This window comes from Peromyscus leucopus, chromosome 18 (assembly GCF_004664715.2).
Source record: "Peromyscus leucopus breed LL Stock chromosome 18, UCI_PerLeu_2.1, whole genome shotgun sequence".
NCBI classification, from domain to species: Eukaryota; Metazoa; Chordata; class Mammalia; order Rodentia; family Cricetidae; genus Peromyscus; species Peromyscus leucopus.
In genome coordinates this window covers 21574345-21596472 of record NC_051078.1, presented here as the reverse complement: position 1 = coordinate 21596472, position 22128 = coordinate 21574345, and the positions used below count along the sequence as shown (strand labels likewise).

Sequence of the window (22128 nt, the reverse complement as noted above, 5' to 3'; positions counted from 1 at the left end):
AGTGCTTTAGTGTAGAAGTCCTTCTGAGAATGGAATAAAGACAGTATGGAGACCCCAGAACATTTTAAAATGGTTTACTTAGGCTGGGCATGGTGGCCCATGACTTTAATCCCAGCACTTGGGAGGCAGAGGCAGGCAGATCTCTGTGAGTTCTTGGCCAGCCTGGTCTACAGAGTGAGTTTGGAGACGGAAGTAGTACAACTCTACTCTTAGCGTATATGCAAATTAAATTATCTGACCAAGGTCATACATTAGTAATGACAGAGTGAGGGTTTTGAGTCCTGACAGATCAACTCGCACTATATATAAACCATCTCACTTCACAGTGTTGCATCAGAACAAGGCCCACCAACTCCCCCCCCCCCCCCCCCCGTTCTGCCTCCTCATATTGGGCCAGTCTCCCAGTGATTAACAGCACTTCAAACAACTTCTAAGCCACTGAAATGCTTCAAAGGCTTTAGGAAATGCAATTACAAAATTATGACAGAAATGTTTCTAACTCACTACTATAGTTACTTTATCTGAAAGAACCAGCCTCAGTCCTTACAAAAATAAAAAGATAATAAAATTTTACTTTCCAGGAATTGAACCATATGACTCTCAATTATAGTAGTAACCAGACTGTAGACAAGTATATATTGCTTTCAGATAATAGCATATTTATCAGCCACATGTTTCTAGTATTTATAATCTATTATGTTATTTCCATTCCTCTGTGTGTGTGTGTGTGTGTGTGTATGTGTATGTGTATTATAAAGAACTTTAACAAAAATAAAAAAATAAAGAGTCTTAATGATAAGATAAAAAAAATAGGAGAGTCCAAATGGTTTCAGAATTTCTTCAGGGCAGCAGTTTCAATTAAAGTGTTGCTTGGTGAGGAAAATCTTTAAATGGCCCAATATCTTCTTATTCTTTACTTCAAAGTTATCTACGCTCATTCAAAAGACAGACAGGGGAGGCATGTGGACTCAGAATATAGTGAGTTTCAATCCCTTTATTATAATATTCTCTTAAGTGAAAACCAAAACAAAGAAAAATAAAGCCAAGTGCTGGAATGTAATTGCCCCCCACATAACCACATAATCTTCCTGTACTTTCTGCTCTGAATTCTTTATCAAGAGCAAAAGAAACTGGTCCAAACCTGATAGCCATATAATAAAGGGTCTTATATAGTCCTTTATTTTTATTTTTTTGTTTTTTGTTTTTTGAGACAGGGTTTCTCTGTGTAGCTCTGGTGCCTGTCCTGGACCTCGCTCTGTAGACCAGGCTGGCCTTGAACTCACAGAGATCCACCTGCCTCTGCCTCCCAAGTGCTGGGATTAAAGACATGTGCCACCACCGTCTGGTCTTATATATAGTCTTAAGTGTGAGCAAAACAACAGGCTCCAGGTTTTTACATCTGTAACTTTCCTTATGGATTTGCTCCTGCAGACAGGTTCACTTGATGACAAGGCTTGTGTGTCATATTCTAACTTATGTGGTAAGGAATTGATTTTTAGAGATATTCACAAGCCTCTCTCTCTACTTGCAAAGTATCCTAGTGAGGTAATTCTTTGGCTGTGCTAAATATCAGGCCACGGTGTTATCTGCATCCTTTATTTTCCTTCTATGGGCTTACTTAATATCCTTGAGATGCCAACAAAATAGAGCTCAAGAAGCTCCAGGAACTTAGCTGAGATCTTAATTCACTGGGTAGCTTTATGTTGCTTACATTTACTTCATACCCCTATGCTCTGGAAGTTTCTAGAATCCCTTAACACTTGTTCATTTTAAAGGAGTGAATTGCTTGGGGGGATTTCGCTGCATAATAGGATTTCTGAAGGAAACCACAAGGACATATAAACCTCCTTCCTGAAATGCAATCCCAGTAGCATGCAGTTAGTTAACTGAGGTGCCACCCCGACCCCAGAATATTGCTAGAATTCTATTGCACACTTGCTTAAATTCAGTGTTATCTACAACACTACAGTGTGTGACACGTATTTTCAGTTTTCTGTCTCACACGTTGAACAGATAATATAAAATACATACATAATTTTAAAAACCAGTGAAATGTGTTAATTGTAAAGGAGAATTAAGGCCATGAGTTACAATAAAATAATCTGTAATAATTCACAAAAATTATTTATATTATTTATTATAATATTATTTGTATTATTATTATTAATATTTATTTATACTACACTAGAAAAAACCACAATGAAATAATCAGATGCCTGAAACTCACTGCTCTTTAGAGAAGAAAATCAAAAGATTATTGGGAACAAAAATCAAAGACTAGATCTTAGACAAATATTATAATAAAAGATCAACTGTTTCATATATTTGATAAACATGCAAAACCACCTTGCATACATACACACACACACACACACACACACACACACACACACCTTGTGCTAGGTCACATAGGTATAAACAGTTTCCTTATATATGTATGTACTCTGGAGATTCTGAAATTGTGTGGGATGCAGATTGTGCCAAGTATTGCAGGATGAGTAGGTTCTTGGATCTACACCATCCATTAAGTGCCAGGTCCTGTCTCCATGCCCAAGTTTTAGCACACTAAAAATAGCCCGACAAATATTCATTATATCCTGCAGGGGGCAGTGCAAACTGCATTAAGAACTATTGCTTTAGGTGAAGTAGACTTTCTACTTTAGAATTAAAATTGTAAGGGTGGTGGTGGTAACTATACACACACGCTTGGAGGGTGATGGAGAGGAAAAAGGGAGGAGAGAAGAAGTGAGAAAGGCAGGGAGGGAGAAAAATGCACATACATACATACATACATACATACATTTGCAGTATTCTTAATCAGTACTGAGTTAAAATGATAATAGACGATGATAGCACTAAACTAGATAAGCTAAACTAAAATGAAGGATATTTTTGTTGAGTGAAAGTGCAGATGCCCGTCTTGTGATGTTCATGATGCTTGTGATGAACTGTAACCTGTATCTCTACAATGTCTCTGTTTCCAATAAATACTCTCATCACTGTCCCGATGAAGTCGATATTGCAAAGTTCTTACTCTGAGAATACCATTCATCAGAGTTGAGCCTTTTTCTTGCAGATTTTTTCTATTTACTAGAAGTTACTAATAATTTCACGAAACATGTTAGCCACGCCCTCTGCAGCTGAGGAAGTACTGACTCAAAAGAGAGTAGGAAAGTTGACTCAGATAGGTACTTCATTTCCAGAATGTGTTGCTTTCAATGTAAACAAGCAGGCGAGGAACATGGCTGTATCTGAGTGCAGGAAGGACAATTAAACGAATGTGGAACTGAAGTAAATAACTACCCACTTATCAAGCTGGGGGATGTAGAAAAAAAATGGATTCTATTAAAATCACATTTCAGGTATTCAATCGTTTACAATATCAATAAAATATGACTGTTTTTGAGCAGGTTACAGTTTATCAATAGTTTTCAGTATTTTATCATAGTAAGAGGATTTGAAGCTTTTGTGACATTCTCTTAAGGCCGAATCTTAAAACTGGAAATGTTTTCTGACAACACCTCCCCCCCTATACTCTCTACTTTAAATAACTTATTTGGACAACTCTTTTATCTAAGAAAGCCTCAGATTTTTTATTTATATAATAGGAATAGTAGCTGTTTTTACTTAGCGGTTTCCACAAGGCTTATTGGCGATTCATATATGCACAGCACACACAGGGATGCTAAGTGCTCAGTAAACTTGATCATCAGTAGAGTAATTATTGTTGTTCACATGCTACGGATCACTGTGTTTCTAAAAGGTCTCTTCATTTGTGTCTTGCAATCGACTTTTTGACGTTAACATTATTGTTCATGACATTGACGTAGGGCAATGACTTTGTCTTCATTTTGCAGCCACATGAGGGAAAACAAAGTTATCCCACTACACTTTACTTCACTGATGTGCGAATGCTTCTATTATTTTCATCGTATCATCACAACCTGCTTAGTTCCTAGGCATCTGCCTACTGAGTTTTAAGGTTGCCCCTTTCAAAAAGTCTTCCATACAGCTGTCTTTGGAGCTGCTGATATAGTATCATGGGAGGATGAGTGAGGAAGACATCTTGAACTGTAATAGTAGTTGAGACTTGCTTTATCCGTATTTTACTTTTCAGTGTCCATGTATTATTTAATTTGAAAAGGACCCTTGGCTTAAAAGGTTTGCAATTTATTTTCATTGTCTAGTTTCTGCAAACATAGGATAAGGACCATATTACTCATTGTGATGGTAAGTTTTGAATTATGACATCTACAGTTTGCTTTTAGTATCAACTGATTTAGTATCAAGCAAAACAGATCCAGGTCACCTCTTTTTGGAGAAAAAGATTTTTCTTGGTCATAACCTCAGCACAGTAATGTTCAGATCCCAATTACATTACACCTTGTTGTCAGCCCCCCCTTCAATGTACAGGACAAACAAAGATGTGTGAGTACCTGGGCTTAGAGAATTGACCTCTCACTGGGAAAGCAAGCAGGAAGCCCCTGTGGATAACCATGAGAGGTGAGAGGTTTGAATGGAGAGCTTTGGAAAGAGGGGACCTCATCTAGTCCTACCTTTGAAAAGAGGGATTACTCATTCTGATAGTGATAAATTAGCTGGGTCTTGAATGATGAACTAGTATATCAGGGCCAATGAGTTTGAGAGATATTTCAGGATAATGTTCAAGGGCTTAAATTCAGGTGGAAAACTGGTGGAGAGAGTTCATCGTGGCCAGCATTACAATAAGAGTTCTTAGTTAAACTTCCCATGGCAAGAATGCAGAGTAAGAATGGAGGTGAATTCAAGGTGACACCCTGGAAAACAGCACATCATTTTAAGAAATGAATGATAATGGAAAAAAAAAAACGAGGATCAACCTATAGAGGAGAATAAGGAGGTGGGAGATGGCAAAGAAGCAAAGGAGGGTGAAGGCAGAAGCTGTCTGACAACAGTGGCCAATTAGTGATAACCTGCAGAAATATCTGCCTACCTGAAATTTGACAATAACTCTCACTGTATCAAGATGTACCCAGTGAGTTTAAAGAAGACACAGTGCATGAGGATGGAAATCAGAGTAGGAGGCACTGGAGTGTCAAAGGGCCTGAAGAGAAGGCGGGGTCCAGGCTGTGTTCACTGGATTGTCAAAGGGCATGAAAAGAAGGCGGGGTCCAGGTTGTGTTCACTGGATTGTCAAAGGGCCTGAAGAGAAGGCGGGGTCCAGGCTGTGTTCACTGGATTGTCAAAGGGCATGAAGAGAAGGCGGGGTCCAGGCTGTGTTCACTGGATTGTCAAAGGGCATGAAGAGAAGGCGGGGTCCAGGCTGTGTTCACTGGATTGTCAAAGGGCATGAAGAGAAGGTGGGGTCCAGGTTGTGTTCACTAGATTGTCAAAGGGCATGGAGAGAAGGTGGGGTCCAGGCTGTGTTTTTAACTCTGGTGGGGGTGTGAAGGGAGAAGACAGACAAGTAGGTTGACCAAGGCAAGGTCAGGGGAAGAGCTTTTATTAGAGCATGGAGCAAGCATATTGGATTCCTTTAGCACCCATGCTGTGTGTAACTTAGCTAAGCACTCTCTGATGGGACCTATGAGCACACAGTAGGCTAAGGGGGATGACAAAAGGCAAGGTCAGCAGAAAAGGAAAAGGTTAGAGAAGAAAGGGGGGCTTTGGAAATCTTCCATCTTCTTCCCTGGAACAGGCACCACAGAAACAGGCTTCAAGAATACAATGCACACATATTCAGCTGCAAAGTTTCTGGAATTTTCTCAGTTTGGGTGACTGACCTGAATAGAGGGCTCTGCTAAAATAGAACTAGAAACTTGTTAAAACGACAGTGTGAATTTAATAATAGCTAACATTTAAAGTGTGCTTTTTCTGTGCTAGACACCCCGCTATACTCTGTATACGCTGGTGCCTTTACCCACCAAATTAGCGACAAGGATACTATTTAAGATCTTATCTTTGTAACAGGAGGAAATGTATGCATAAAATGATTAATTAATATGCCCAAGGTCACAAAGACACTGAACTGTAGATATAAGACTTGGATTCAGGCAGCCCATGCCCATAAACTGTGTTTATTCCTGTATCAAAGTGCATATCACCAAACATTTCTGCATCAACATCAACAGCTATCCTTAGACCTCTCACTCTTATTCTGGACTGAGAGTAGGGATTTGGTTATTTTGCTGTGTGTGAGGAAACACGCACTCTAACTTCAAGGAGCTCATGAATATCAAAACCTTAATCGTAGCTATTTGGATGACAGGAGTTCATGCTTTACAAACCAACCATGGCCTTCGTCACATTAAAATCAAAGTTGCAAAATAAAGAAGCATTCTGGAAATCCTTGTCTGCTTCATTTAGATAACAGTGTGCAGAATGAATTGAAAGATAAAATTGCTCAGAGCATTTACAATTTCCTTTCTCTCTCTCTCTCTCTCTCTCTCTCTCTCTCTCTCTCTCTCTCTCTTAAATGCAAGCCCCACAATGTTATGGATGATAACATCAGGCAATTTGATTTGGTTTGAATATGCCCCACACTGGACTGTGTAGATTGCCTAACTAATGACATGCACACTCCTTGCCACCATGACACCTCTCCTCTTACAAGTGGGAATTTCAAGTGACAGACTAAAGCTGTTTGCTATCAATTTTGCAAAAACCACATCTGCCAGATAGCCAAGATTTAGTTCAGAGACCCAAATCGATTAATATTCTAATTTGTTACCTGTCGTTAGCATCTTATTGTGTTATGCCAAGTCAAAAGTGATAGTCTTTCTATAGCACATGCCCCAAAGGAATTTGAGTTTAGGGACATATTTCATTTTGCTCAGGGTTGCTTCCTATCTGAAAAATCCCATTAGAAATTTCAATTACACAGGCCATAAAAACTTTGATAAATTAAAATGAAAATGTAGAATATTTACTGCTAGACATTTTAATAGAACTGCATGACTGTATTAAAAATATGACTTTCTAAAACATATTTACTTTTAAAATACCTTAGATATTTATTTGTTTCACCTTCTAATAGCAAGGAAAACACTAGCAACATAATACTTTGCATAGGTCTTAGGGAAGCCTCACGTTTCTAGTCTTTTAGGGGGCAGGTCACAAGCAAACCCCTTTGGAGTTAAATACCTCCATCCAGTCTCATTTCTAGTACCTAGTAAAGAGCGGGAGACTGGGGAATATCTTGGGAAGGAGTAAGATAAAGCTAGGCAAGTGAAGTAAAATCCCAAATAAGGGATTTCATATGTAATGTTTTCCAGTTGATTATTTTTGTACTGATGAAGAGAGGAGAAAAAATGTGAAATAGCTGAATCTTTGTGGGAAAAGAAGCAGGGGACATCATAAAGATGGAAATATTTTGCTTTTTAAAAGTGAATGGCATCGGCAAGAACTGAAATGGAGTTTTAACACTAGCAATGTAAAAAACTGTTTTGATTTGCTAGCATCTTAAGGCTACAGAGCCTAAGAGGGGATGTGTAGGGTATAAGTGAAACTGACATTAATTCATTCATTCATTTATTCATCAAATATGTGTGAAGAGCCTTCTATGTACCAGTTACCATGAATGACATCACTACTCATAAGACATATATAACTTACTTCCCTCATAGAACTTTTATTACTTTGGAGGGGTCTAGAATAGTTAAAAACCAAGTAATAAGGAATATTTGTTATGGTATGTGGTGCTAAATAACATAGCGAGAAAAAGAGCAAGAGTCGGGGAAGAAATGCTGGCAACAATGGATGAATTAAAGGGGTTTGCAACTGTAAATACTGTGGTTGGATTAATCTTAAATAGGAAGATGACACTGTATGAACATAAAAGAGACGAGGAAATGAGTTAGGGTGCTGATGGGAGCACAATATAGTTCGATGGTTATCAGGCTTGCTATGTGTCTCCTACCATTTACTCTTTTAGAGGAGATGGTTGAATACAAGGCAGGAGATGTGTCTCACTGTTTCTTCCATTGTTTTCTCTGATTTACTATGACACATTTCTCTCATGGCAACTATTTGGATAAAGGATTCTTTAAGTCAGAGTTTATATCTACAATGCATGCATATGTTTTATATGTTGAATTTCTAACATTAAAGTATATAAAAAGCACTCCCAGTTTTATATCAGTCCATTAGCTGAGCAGTAGAGCAAACAAGGAACTGAGATCTTGTTTTTCTTACTCAAGGGCTTGAGCTACTGGACCATCTCTCCATCTCCAGCTCCTCCCTTAAGGGGCTTCCTGCTGAGAATAGTCATCACCAATGACCCTGTTAGCATATGCTTCAGAGGAAGTTGAATTTGTGAATAGTGTGGACAAAGTAACATATTTCTGATCTTTGAGGCATGAGAAGTTGTTATAGATACATTTTTATAAATGTTATCTTCCATCTGGAATATTTCAATATTATGTTTATCATTTCTTCTTAAAAGACACATTTTATTTCACTGAGTGCATCCAAGTCATCCTCAGGTCCTAATACACTGTTGTCTTCTGCTACACAGATTCAAATTCTGCTGCTCTTGTTAAGGAATATTTTTGAACCAATTGTAAGAGGCCAGCATCACTGGTATGAGAGCCAAAGAGTTAAAAAAAAACTCATAGTAAACTACTATATGCCAATCAATACTTCTGGTCATAGAAATTGTGTCCAGGGCTTTTCCTGAACAACTGAGTCAGTGGCATCTAAAAAACATCAATCACCATGATGGTTTTGGATTAATTTCAGGGAGGCAAGGACAGTTCAATCCTTGTACATGAATAAATACAACTGATCACATTAATAGGATAAAGGGTAAAGCAATATGATCATTTCAAAAGAAAGAATCATTAAAAATTAATCAAATATTCTTTCAGGACAACAAATGGTCAACAAATTATTTATAGAAGGATTATACTTCAATATGATAAAGGGTGCACATGACAGCCCCAGAGATAATACATAAAAACATCCCCTCTAAAATGTAAAAAGCAAGGATATCCTCACACTTTGATGCAACTTAGTATGGTAGGTATTAACCAGAATAATAGGACAAGAAATACAAATAAAAGATATCCAAAGTGGGCAGGAAGAAAAGATTTTCCTTGTTTGCACATGACATGATCATATATATAAAGAGATCTAAAAGTTCCATTACCAAACTTTTAATAGCAATGAATGGACTCGGTAAGGTTAAATGAACACATTAATGTACAAAGGTCAGCATTATTTATATGCACCATCTCAAACATAAACCAAGAAAACAATCCTATTTATAACACTAAGAAAGAACATTAACCTTCATTTCTAAATTTTATTTATTATTATTACTGTGTGTGAATGTAGCACGTGTATGTGTGTGTATGTGTGTCAGTGTGTGCGTGTGTGCGCGCACGCGCGTGAACATGCTCATTATGTGCCACAGAGCTCATGTGGAGGTCAAATGACCTGGGTCTAGGAGGCTGGAGAGCGAGTAGGAGAGCTGGTCAAAGGATGTAAACTTTGATTTAGATGGGAAAGTAAGTTCAAGAGATTTATTGCACAACATGGGCTGCAGGAATCTTTTTTTTTTTTTTTTTTTTTTTTTTTTACTTAATTCTTTTTTTTTTTTTTCCCTTGGTTTTTCGAGACAGGGTTTCTCTGTGTAGCTTTGCGCCTTTCCTGAAACTCACTTGGTAGCCCAGGCTGCCTCGAACTCACAGAGATCCGCCTACCTCTGCCTCCCGAGTGCTGGGATTAAAGGCGTGCACCACCACCGCCCGGCAGAATCTTGAGTCTTAAGACAATGAATGTTGTTCGCAGTAAGAAATGGTCCTATGTGAGGTACTGCACTTATGCTACTTAGTAAGATTTAATCAATTTACAGTATTTATAGCTCAATACTGTATTACTTACTGTATTACACATAGTAAGTATATCTATAAATATACAAAATAATTTGGAAAACTAAATATCACTAATTAGATTTGTGCTACGTTCACTCAAATAAGCTTAGCTCTAGGCTTTGTGTTTCTCACTGACAAATAAAATATTAAAAGGAGGTAAGCACTTTTGAAATACTGACAAAGTAATGAAAGAAAACACATTTTAAAAACTATTAACAAAGGAAAGAAAATCAAACTTGTAATAGTGGGAAAGTATCAGCTACTATAATCAATCTTTCTTATGTAACAATTCCATCGATATGAATCTAAACTACATATAACACAACGTATAGGCATTACTATCCTCAGAGAAACAGAAAATGAAGGACCAACCTACATTAAATACAACACACAAAATTTTGTTATAAGCTATGCTATTATTTTCAAAACACAGTTAAAGAAAAAAAATCATATCCCATTTCCAAAATCACTTCATTTATCACTGGAGTATCATTGGAGTGCCATATGACAGATACTACTATGAAGAATAGTATATTGAGTTCTGCCGATTTTCTAATGATTTTAATGACTGCTCAATTTTTTCTTTTTATTCAAGTGAAAACAGGGTACTCACATGGAATTTTATGCAGCTCATTCATAAACTTCTCCTTCAGCTTTGAAAAGGCATCTTCCTTTCCTTCCCCAGGACTGGCTGGCTCGGTGGCATTATGTAGGACAACAGTCGCAGCAGTGGTGACTGGCGGGGCGGCCAGGCGCTCATGATGACTCTCACTCACCATTTTTGGTTCAGGTGAAACTAACAGGGGGAAGAAAGAGAAAGCTAACTCAGAAGGCATGCCTGACCCCATATAACAGGTGTACCCGAGATGAAAACACACTGTATGCACCTGCTCACGGGATAAGCAGTCTGCCATTAGCATATTACTTTATGTTGGCTCATGTAATATTTATGGAACCACAGTGAGTGGAGAGCTCCTTCCGGGAAGGCTAAGACCAAATGTAGTTACTGAACAGCATTCTCTACCGATGGTACTATGTAAGCTGTCAAACCCATTAGCTATGTATACAAGCCCAATTTGGCTGTGTAAATTTAACTTTTAATGATATCATCCCAAAGTATGCAGGAAATGACTGTTGACACATCCTTGTTCTATACTCTAAGCATCTTGTATTACCTTAAAAGAAAAACACAAATCATGCATATTAGTGTTGGAAATGTTGCTAAGTGATTGCATACATTCAAAATGTTAGTGACTTAAAATAACTGTACATAATAGCATAATACCGAAAGCCTAGGACACCATAAATGTTCTACAGCAAATGTCTTGAATCTCATATCAAGGATAAGTTTTCCCCCTAGTCATTTTTTGACCTTTACTGTAGGTGATGCTCTAATCAATAATTTACTTGTTCTGCTATGTGGTATTTTTAGGTCACTGTAAATGTGGCATAATTGACTCCATATATCAAGACACTAATAAAGAAATGGCTTGTCTGCTTAATTATTTAAATTCACCTAGCTTATCTTCTTGAATTATTTTATCAAATTCACTCATTCAATCATTTTAAATGTTCGTTTACCTTTGAACTAAAAAATCCAATTAATTCTAAGGTTGTAAATGAAAACATTTTGGCATTGAATTATGAAGACAGTAACTGTAGTATTATTCCTCAGCTAAATGAATTTTGAAACATCATCTGACCTCTCAATTCTACCCTTACAAAGTGGGAAGAAATAAACCTGCTTTCTGTCTTCCTCAGGGTTACTATTGCTGTGATGAAACCATAACCAGAAGCAACCTGGGGAGGAAAAAGTTTATTTGGCTTACACTTCCATATTACTGTTTATCATCAAAGGAAGTGAGGATAGGAACGCAAATAGGGCAGGAATCTGAAGGCAGGAACCAATGCAGAGGCCATGGAGGGGTGCTGCTTACTGACTTGTTCTTCACAGCTTGCTTAGCCAGCTTTCTTATAGAACCCAGGACCATCAACTCAAAGGTGTCCTGCCCCCAACAAAGGGCTAAACCCTCCCACATCAATCACTAATAGAGAATGTCCTATAGCTTGCCTACAGCTGGATCTTATGGAGGCATTTTCTCAATCGAGGTTTCCTCCTTTCAGATGACTCCAGAATATGTTAAGTTGACATTAAAAACTAGCCAGGACATTTGACCCTTTGTCAACTTGACATAACAATACAACATTAGTTGACAACAACTATTCCTTTTTTGTTTATCCCCCCCAACCTAGTACTGATAAATATCACAATATAAAACATATTAAAAACCTTAAAACTCCCAGCTTTTACAAATTTGAATCTCTTTAAAATCTCTTTAAAGGGGGTTGGGAATTTAGCTCAGTGGTAGAGCACTTGCCTAGCAAGTGCAAGGCCCTGGGTTTGGTCCTCAGCTCCAGAAAATAAAACAACAACAACAACACAGCAAATCTCTTTAAAGTCTATTTAAAAATCCAAAGTCTTTCTAAAACTTCTCAGTCTCTCAACTATATGGGTTCCTGTCAAATCAAAATAAATTAAATACTTTCTTATTCCAAGAGAAAAGAACCCTGGCAGAGTCACAATCTGAACAACAAAAATGAACTCTAACAGTACAAATAACTCAGTATCCAATGTCTGTAATTCACTCACAGTCTTCTTGGCTCCAAAGGGCTTGCTACAGCACACACAATGAGTCTCGGGCTGAGCCAGCTCCACTGGTATCTGCAAAATTTTGGAGTCTCCTATGACAGCTGGGCTGCACTTTTACCAATAGCCTCTCTTGGGCACTCTTCATGGTGGCAAGCCTCAACTTCACTGAACATCCCTTTCAATCCTGGACCTTCAACTGCTACCAAGGCTACACCGTCACCAGTGGCCTCCCCTGGCCTCTCACAGTGCCAAGCCTCAGCTGTTCTCTACGACCTTTTCATCTCTCAAAACCAGTTATCATCTGGGAGATTCTTACACATGACCAAGTTTTGGCCCAAGTCATCTCTGGAATAGAGCTTATGTGTACTGACCCCGAGGAAATACTTCCCAGAAGATTTCACCTCAATGATGCTGCTCTCTTCGTAGAAATCACCACTAACTGAGTTTTGTGTGTGTGCCTGTGTGTGTCTCTGGGTGCGTGTGTTCTTTCTTTATCAGTTTGTTCATTTTGTTTGTCTTTTTTATTTGCCTGTTTGTTTTCTAAAGAGAGGGAAAGAAGGGACAGAGTTGGATGGGTAGATAAGTTGGTATGATTGGTGAGGAGATGAGGAAACACTGTATGAAAAAACTCTTTTCAATAAAAATAGAAAAAACTGAGATGTGGCTATCATACCTAAGCCATTTGCACTACCATAGACTTTCTCTGATCTAGTCCTTTCTGCTAGTCAAATATTATAGTACCATTGAAGTACTCAGTACAGGTGTATTTATGATTTTTTTTTAAAAATTACTATTTACTAGTAAATGGAAAATACATGTTATCTCACTAGCAGGAAACAGATTGCTTAATTTTACATCCATAGTCATTTAACTTGTTAGAAAAGAATTTTAGCACATTGGAATTGCTCAAAAATTGGAATTGAAAGAAAAACTATTACTGGATAGAAACATAAAGTCTCTTCTAAAACAGGGAAAGATAGCCTGATAGAGTCTTTCTTTATATTAAAAGACTGAAAATTAAAATAAAAAGGATATATTCACTTAAAATTTTGGCTAAATATTAATAAGAAAGGTCAGTATATAAGGAACTGGATAATTAGGAAGGGTAGAACAGAAACATACTCCAGGGACCCAAAATAATAGAACATATCAAAACCCGTGGAAGGGTTCTTCCTTATTCTCGGAATCACTGATAAAGAACTGTTGATAGAAAATTTAATATAAAGACATTCATAGGAACTATAATACCAGAAATTACCTAACAGAGTGAATTAAGTGTGGTCATTTATACAACAGTAGTATTAATCTTGTCTTAAATAGCTAGGAACTTGGTAGCACAGGGAGTATTAGCTGCAAAATACAGGTTATGAGATATTACACAGATTGTGCCATGTTTATAAATAAAGGACTCTCATAGAAAAGAGGTTGGAAAGATAGATTCAAAACGCTAAATTTCTGGCTGAATTTTCACCTTCTCCCATGTCAATGGCTCTCAACCTGTGGGTGGTGATCTCTTTGGGGTATGCAGATCAGATATCCTGCATAATTTACAGATATTTACATTATGATTCATAACAGTAGCAAAATTGCAGTTACGAAGTAACAATGAAATCATTTTATAGTTGGGGATCACCACAAGATGAGGAACTGTATTAAAGGGTTGCATCATTAGGAAGGCTGAGAAACATTGTCCTATGTATTTATGTTCTCAATACGGTGTAAGTCTAAGTTATTTTAAATTATAGAAATCCTTTTAAAATTGTTTATTCTTATGAAAACTGAACCCTACAGTATGATTTTAGTAATCCAGTACCATACTGAAAACACTTTCAAACACAAACTAAATCTCAAGAAAATAGTGAAGCAAAAATTTCAGCAACAATACATGAAATGGCCATTGGTTGAAATACAATGTAGACAAAATTGTAGTAAAGTGTCATAAAGGCTAAAATTCTGTAGTATAACCTGAGGAAAATCAGGATCATTGTTGTTATGACATTCCTTCTCTTATTTTTACTCTTTTTAGGACTTTAATTATGTCTATCTCTAGATCTAAAACTTGGTATAGTTTTCTCAGATAATATAGTGAGCTAATCTATAATATTGCATAAACATAATGATTTCTACAGAAATCACTATTTCCATCTCTATTTAAGTACTGTATTTTGTAATCAAAGAATACAAAATTAAAGACCAAACAAACGGGCAAGGAATTATAAAAAAAAATTACCAAAGAAAATATTTGAATACATAAGAGATCCAAACCTGTAAATTCCTTTTGGACTAACCATTAAAAATAGTCCAGGAGAAATGAGGAAACAGGCAGTTCTGTATTAGAAGGGGAGAACAGAATTTAAGGATTTTACTTCATCAGTGTCTTCTACCAATCATAGAGGAGTCTGAAGCCAACGTAGGTGCCCATGCATCCTTCTTGACCCTATCTCAATGCTCAGTTTCAGTAAGGAGTCTTGCACTTTATACTACGTTCAGAGAGTACCAGATGCTGACAGACATAGCCAAAGACTTCTTCCATCAAAATGGACCTGGCCAAGAGGAGCTGGCCTGTCAACCTCTCTTCCCTAAAGACCACTGTAATCCTACCACTAGTAGATGCTGATACACAAACCCATCTCTTGCCTCAACCATGGCCTGTTGCAATGCATTTCAGTTTTTCCCTCTAGAATACCATATAGAAAGCATTTTTTACTGAACTGTGTCAAACCCAGGTAAGGTTCTCAGGGAATATGATCATACTTGCTCTGAAAGAATTTGGAAAAATAATGAATGAGTCAATGCTTTCACTTAAAGTCTTTCCTTGCTTGAGGATCCTTAAGCAATAAGTGAAGCGTAGCAGCCTAGCAGCACATCAAACTCTCCCCCAAATTTGCAGGTGTGTGAATGGCAGCTTCAAGGTGCATCTTCTCTCCAACTCAGATGAATAAATGTTCTTGGAAGATCTAAGAGGAAAGCAGGAGATTACAGGGCTCTCTTATGGTGGGTGGAGCCTGGTTTTTGGCATCAGATACAATAAAAGGGTTAGATAAAGAGGTGCGAGAAGTGTTGGAAAACACTGTTATGAGTTTCCACACAACAAATAAAGAGAAATTAGTCCTATGTCAAAAACAATGTCATTTCTAAGTTTACTTAAAGGTGCCCCAATGTGTCTAAAGCACCAATATTTGCTTTCCTGTTCCCCTTTCTATTTTTTTTTTATCTTAACTTTGGTTTCTGTCCCTAAACCGTGTAGGTGGTGAGTGTGAGACATAATCAAGACATAAATTCTAGTGTTGGTCCATCAGCAGCACCTTCTCAGTCCTTTTCACAGGCTCTGATCATGGGAAAAGCCTATGTAGACAGCATATGGCCATAGTCATATCATAGCAGATTTGAGGAGGGATCAGGATCTTATTCCACACAGGTCTAAACCCAATAAACAACAATTATACAAACAAATCTTTTGCCATACATGCAGCGGTATTCTAACTGTACCACATATGTATTACCATAATCCTTACAATAGCCTGTGAAGTACGGAGGTCTATTACCTCCATGTTACTTATTTAAAAATATATATATATATATATATATATATATATATATATATATATATATATATATTTGTGTGTATGTATCTGTGTGTGCATGACATGTATAGTCACATATGCCATAGTATATGGACATGGAGGTCAGAGGACAACTTATGGTGCTTGATTCTTTACTTCTATCATGTGAACCTCAGGGACCGAACTCAGGACTTCAGGTTTGGAGGCAAGCACCTTTAACCCACTGAGCCATCTTTTAAAATTATTTTTAATTGAAAATAGATTTTTCATACAATATATTCTAATTGCAATATTATAGTTTCCCTTCCCAATGTCCTCGCAGATCCTTCCCACTTCCCCACCCACCCAAGTTCACACACTTTCTTTCTCACCCTCATCAGAATACCAACATGCATCTAAAATAATAATAATAATAATAATAATAATAATAATAATAATAATAATAAATGCAAAGGAGAGTCCGACCAATTAAAAATCTTATCTAAGTATGTAATTTCTGAAATGCTCTGAAGGGCCCAGAGCATACACATAAGAAAGAACACAGAGCCGGGCGTGGTGGCGCACGCCTTTAATCCCAGCACTCGGGAGGCAGAGCCAGGCGGATCTCTGTGAGTTCGAGGCCAGCCTGGGCTACCAAGTGAGCTCCAGGAAAGGCGCAAAGCTACACAGAGAAACCCTGTCTTGAAAAAACCAAAAAAAAAAAAAAAAAAAAAAAAAAAAGAAAGAACACAGATATGCTTTGCTGAGCCAGGATTCCAACACAGATGTCTCCCCCAGAACTGCTACAGTCTTTGCTGCACTCTCCCACAACACCAGCTGCATGGTGTGAGTCTTTCAGATCCCTTTGAGTTTCAGTAGAAAGGCTCCTCACAGGCTAACACCACACTTAGAGTTCTCTGCATATCTGCATCATGGGATCCAGAAAGCATAACAAGAAATAAAACTGCATGTGTGGGCTCCCTAGGCATGCTTGGTTTCAGAGCAGTCTATATGCAAAACTGGCAAATTATGCTACTAAGTTCATATTTTTGTCCCTAACTCCTGTATGTGGTAGACAGATATCTGACAATTTTGAGTGATACGGAGGCTCCTATTACATAGCCTAGAAGGAATGCTGAGTGATAGACTGACCACTCAACAGAATATATTCTTTTACAATATATATTCACACTTGTGTGTGTCTGAAGTGGGAGTTTTTTTTTTTTTTTTTTTTTTTTTTTTTTTTTTTTTTTTTTTTTTTTTTTTTTAAAGATGTTATGGCATCTCATATTCACTCTCTGCCAGGATAAACTGTTGCTTGCCTAGGTATGCTCAGGATGGTTGGTATCCTCAGCAATGGTCCATGCCATGAATCACTTCGGGGGAAGCTGAGCAGAGGTAATGAATCCTGTTTGCTGTCTGAAGCCTTCCTGTGTCAACATGTACCATAAACACTAGCAAAATGAGAGACAAGAAGTTTGCAAGACTTTAGAGGCAATATTAATGGAAAAGCTCTATCCAGCACTCTTTTTGTTAAATACAGTTTTTATTTTACAATAATTATAGGCTTATCAGAAATTAGAAAAATAGTACAAAATCCCACATATCCTCTATTCAGTTTCCTCTAGTTGTAGGGTATCCTACAACTGTGCAACTTCAAAACCAATTAGGACAATGGTATAATATTCACTGCCGCTAGATTTTTACACAAATTAGTGTTTGTGTATACAGATATATAAAATATTAGCCTGAGAATAGTTTTATGTACTAAACATTGGAAGCAATATACAAAATATCATCAGCCTAAATGAACTCTTATTCTATAATGTCATAGTGATATATATCCTATAGACTATGCAGTCCTGAAACCTAGAAATCATTCATCTGTTACTCCCTCTCCATAGTTCTGACATTTCTACAATGCTATACAAATGCAACTGTACAGCAAGTAACCTTTTGAGATTACCCTTTTTTTTTTTCATTTATATAATATACCCCAAGGCTCATTCAAGTTGTATATCTTTAGTAGTCTGTTCCTTTTTACTACAGAGTAGTATTCCATGGTAGGAATGGTTTAACTACTTATCCATGGCAGAACAGTTGGGTTGTTTCTCATTTGAGGCTATCTCAAATAAAGCTGCTATGAAACGTTCTGTCAAAGTTTTTGTGCCCAGGCAGTGCAATTGCTGGGACACATGTTAAGTGTACAGTTAACTTTATAAAACACTTCCAAATTCTTCTACAGCGTAGCTGTATTTGACACCCTTGTCTTTGGTGTTTGAGAAATATAGTTTCCATCCATAACAATATTTGGTATTTTCACTATTGTCTCTTTAGCAAACCTCTTAAGTGGATGTCACACCACATTCTAGTTTTAATTTGCATTCCTCAAGGACATATGAAGTTCAACATGTTTTCAGAACATTACCTGCCATCTATATATCCTCTTTGGTGAAAAGATGTATTTATTTCCTACTAGGATGGTTTATTTTTGAGTTTTAATCATATTTCTTTTTTCCATATTTATCAGGTATTAGATACTACAAGGGTTGCAATTAATTTCTTATCTTCTTATCCTCTTTCTTTTTCATTTTTTTCTTTCTTTACAAAATAAAGTTTTAATTTTGGTGAAGTCCAATATGTCTACTTTGTGTTCTTCCAGATTGTCCTTTTGGGCTGAATTTTAAAAACATGTCTCCTGAAGATTTTTCTCATATGATATTTTTCTAAAAGGTCTCTGTCTTACATTAAATCCATGAAACATTTTTGAGGTACTGTTAGAATTTATTTTGTTGGCCTGTAGAAGTTCAATTTGCCAAAATGACTGCCCTTTATTCCTTGAAACACTTTTGTACTTTGTCAAAATTAGTCAGGCATACAATCGAGGGTTTATTTCTGGGTTTTCTTTTCTGTTCCTTTGATTTATATGTCTAGACTTCCATGAATACCACAGTATCTTCATTACCGCAACTTTATAAGAAGTCTTGAAGTTATATAATGTGAGTCCTCCAACCTTATCTTCTTTGAAATTAATTTAGCTTATAAATTGTATGCTAAGTATTTTCATCCACCCATTTCTGTCCTCCTGATTTATTCTAGGGAAGACAGTTCTTCCATAAGGCCTTCCTTTTCTTGTTCCAACTCCTGCAAACGCTGCTGGTTTTGCTCTAGTCTGTTTTCCAACCACTGCAGTAGGGGCCCACTGACTGTGGACATCTGACTGCACAGATGCTTGGTGAAGACCGAGCCATTATGGATCTTGGTTACTGAGTCCAGATGTGTAAGTCTGTGAATCCTCCTATATGCGTCTTGTTCTTCCTGGCACAGGATCCTCGGCAGCTCTATTGCTGATTTGAGGCATACCTTCCCGATGGTGGTATGAGGTACAATATGGATTGGGATTTCAATTCTCTCATATTCTGAGCTCTTTGGGTCTTGCACGGATTGGAAGCAAGTGTAGAGTACCCGACCAGTCTTTGTGGTTTTGTCGTCTATGAAACAAGCAAAAATCAGTCCTACAAAGCCTTGATCCATCATCTGGTACATGGCTTGTGTACGGATATCCACATGGGAAGGCCAAACGGTTATATGAGGGTGGGAATGATACCAGCCAACAACTCTCAGGGGACGACCTGTTTGTTCGGCTGACCTTTCTGCCTCGATGGACGCTGCGGACAGCTGCTCTGGAGAGATTTCTACTCGGTCCTTGGTCTTGTCCGAACGCCGCAAGATAATGACAGAGTGAATGTGAACAACCCTGGCGGGGGCATCCATCGTTTCGGCAACCGCGCCCATTTCAGGGCCAGCGTGTGTGAGTCTGGAGACACTCCTCGCGCCATCATTCAACTCCCCTATACACAGACCCATCACCTCCTCTTTCTCTGTGCTCAGAGCGTGGTTGAGACAAACCAGGAAAGCGTCAGACTCAAGATGAACCGCCTGCACCCTCCGCATCATCCGCGCCGCCATCTTGCTCAGCTCCACTCACGTTGGCCTGCCCCCCCCCCACAGCCTGACCAATCAGAGGCGCAGAGGCAGGCTTCCCAGCGGGCCTTGCGAGGCTCCACAGGGGTGGAGCCTGGGGCACAGGGGAGGAGGGGCCGGGTCCCACGGGGGCGGAGCCTGGAGCAGGGGTGAAGCCTGCTTACCAGACCCTGGGAGATCCTATGTTTTCTTCCCCCCTTTTACTGTGTTTACAAGATTGCCACCAAGTTAAACTGTCTAAAGAAATCTGAGATCTTTTGATAAACATAAAATTCAATGCTATGAACTTATATCAGCATAATTTACTTTGCAATCGTTCCTGGTAAGGGAATATAAAGGGATAGTGAATTTTAAATTAATGGTTTCTTAGAGTCAAAAACCATGACATTAAAAAGTGAACATTACTTGTAAATATTATAAGGTGATGAGCTTCATAAAAATTTGAACAAGCTTAGTATCTCGTTCTCTCAGTTATGTTTAGTAATTTTAGTCAGCATAAATTTTATAGGAATTAGTTAAAATAAAAATTCAATTCATTGCTACATTAGTTTTTCTCTCAGATCATTATAATATGGGCTAAAATAACAGAAGTAAAGCAAGTACCTAAGTCTAAACCTAAACATTCAACTATTACAATAATGACAAAAACATCAAGAAATCTTTTATAAACCTGAAATCTCCTCTAGAGTAAGGACCCAAATCTCTAAAAACATGGGACATTAGAGCTCTTTCTAAAAGCACTTGATAATGAATTCATAAAATTAACATTGCTAATTTTGCACCCATTTCTATTTTAAGAAAATATTTTATTACTGAAACTTCAAAACCACACTTGTTTTTAAATTGCCAGTCCACACTGAAGAGCATTTATGCTTTTAATGGGTCTCCCAAGATTTCATCTAGAAAGACAAGATTGTGGTCAAGAAGGGAAAACACAATAGCTTTTCAAATGTATTGGAGAGACTTCAAGTATATTGTGTAGTGTCATAAAAATGGTGACGTTCTAGCGTTCCCTTTTTCTCTCCCTCCCTCTCTTCATCATTCCCTCCTCCCTCCCTTCCTTACATTTGATGGGAAAGATGAACATAGAAACCCAGAGAGAAATAAAAATAATATAGATTGGATGGTTTCTAAATTAGCATTTACCCTTTTGGTGGTGATAGCCATGATTTTATTTTATCTTTGCTGCTGTTTACTATTTCTTTTGGAGTTGACATCTCCCATTGATCAACTTTATATGCTCTAAAGTACAATATTAATTGAAGCTACTCTTTTCCTTTTGTGTGGTAAGATAAAATTAGACGCTTTGGCAGTGTTTGAAGAAACACAGGTTTATTGGTTGAAGCCAACTGGCTCTCAAAATGCTTTCTATAGAAACTACAGATAAATGATTTGGAATTCCCATTCTCCCTTGCTTTGTTGAGGCTCAGCTCTGAACTCTTACTGTTTCTGAGCTGCAGGCACTTGAGAGGAAATCTAAGCTTGGAGCACAAAGCCCTCTTTTATCAAACTGCTCCAACTGTCATTGTTTTGTCACACAGTGAAGCAAAGCTTGAAAATCGATCCACAGCTCCAATTGTAAACTCAATGGTTGGGAAAATGCCCCAGTCTTTCAGCTTGAAATAGTATATTAATAAACAAAGGAAGGCAATACTTATTAATGTGTAATATTCAGGTATTTGAAAAAGTAGTTTGAGCATATAAGTGCATCTGCTATTGACAAATAAACTTCATAAATCAGGGCATGTTATCATTTGTGTGTTAAGGATGAGAAGATCTGCCAGAGGTTGCACAGCCAGGAAACAGCGGAGCTAAGGTTTGCACTGAACTGGGCTGGTTTCTTAGCCCATGAAATTTTCTTACTAGTGAGGAAATAAATGTTGATGGAATGAATAAATCGACTGCCTACAATATGTCCAATATGACAAAGTGTTCTGAACAATTCTCACCCTGTTTTAAATGAAGATAAATGAAATGGATATCTCTCAGACCTGTTGAGAAAGAAAAGCTCAGAGTTACAGTTATTTGCTAGAGAAATTATTGTGGGAGACTGTACTGAGAAAAACACATCACATGGAAAATTACTAAGAGAGCCACA

General features: G+C 37.6%; 2 protein-coding genes across 3 annotated transcripts in view; both read right to left on the bottom strand.

Moving 5' to 3' along the window:
* The window catches only part of Syt1 (synaptotagmin 1), a 505793-nt gene that overhangs the window by 180848 nt on the left and 302817 nt on the right, over positions 1-22128 (bottom strand). For both annotated transcript variants that reach the window (XM_028873036.2, XM_028873038.1), the window contains exon 4: positions 10468-10650. In XM_028873036.2, coding sequence (XP_028728869.1) covers positions 10468-10633 — 166 coding nt within the window. In that variant the 5' untranslated portion in view covers positions 10634-10650. The remainder of the gene's footprint in view (positions 1-10467; positions 10651-22128) is intronic.
* On the bottom strand, positions 17302-21078 carry LOC114695639 (lys-63-specific deubiquitinase BRCC36-like). The gene has a single exon (XM_028873039.2). The coding sequence runs from the start codon at positions 20013-20015 to the stop codon at positions 19137-19139; it is 879 nt and encodes a 292-aa protein (XP_028728872.1). The 5' UTR covers positions 20016-21078; the 3' UTR covers positions 17302-19136.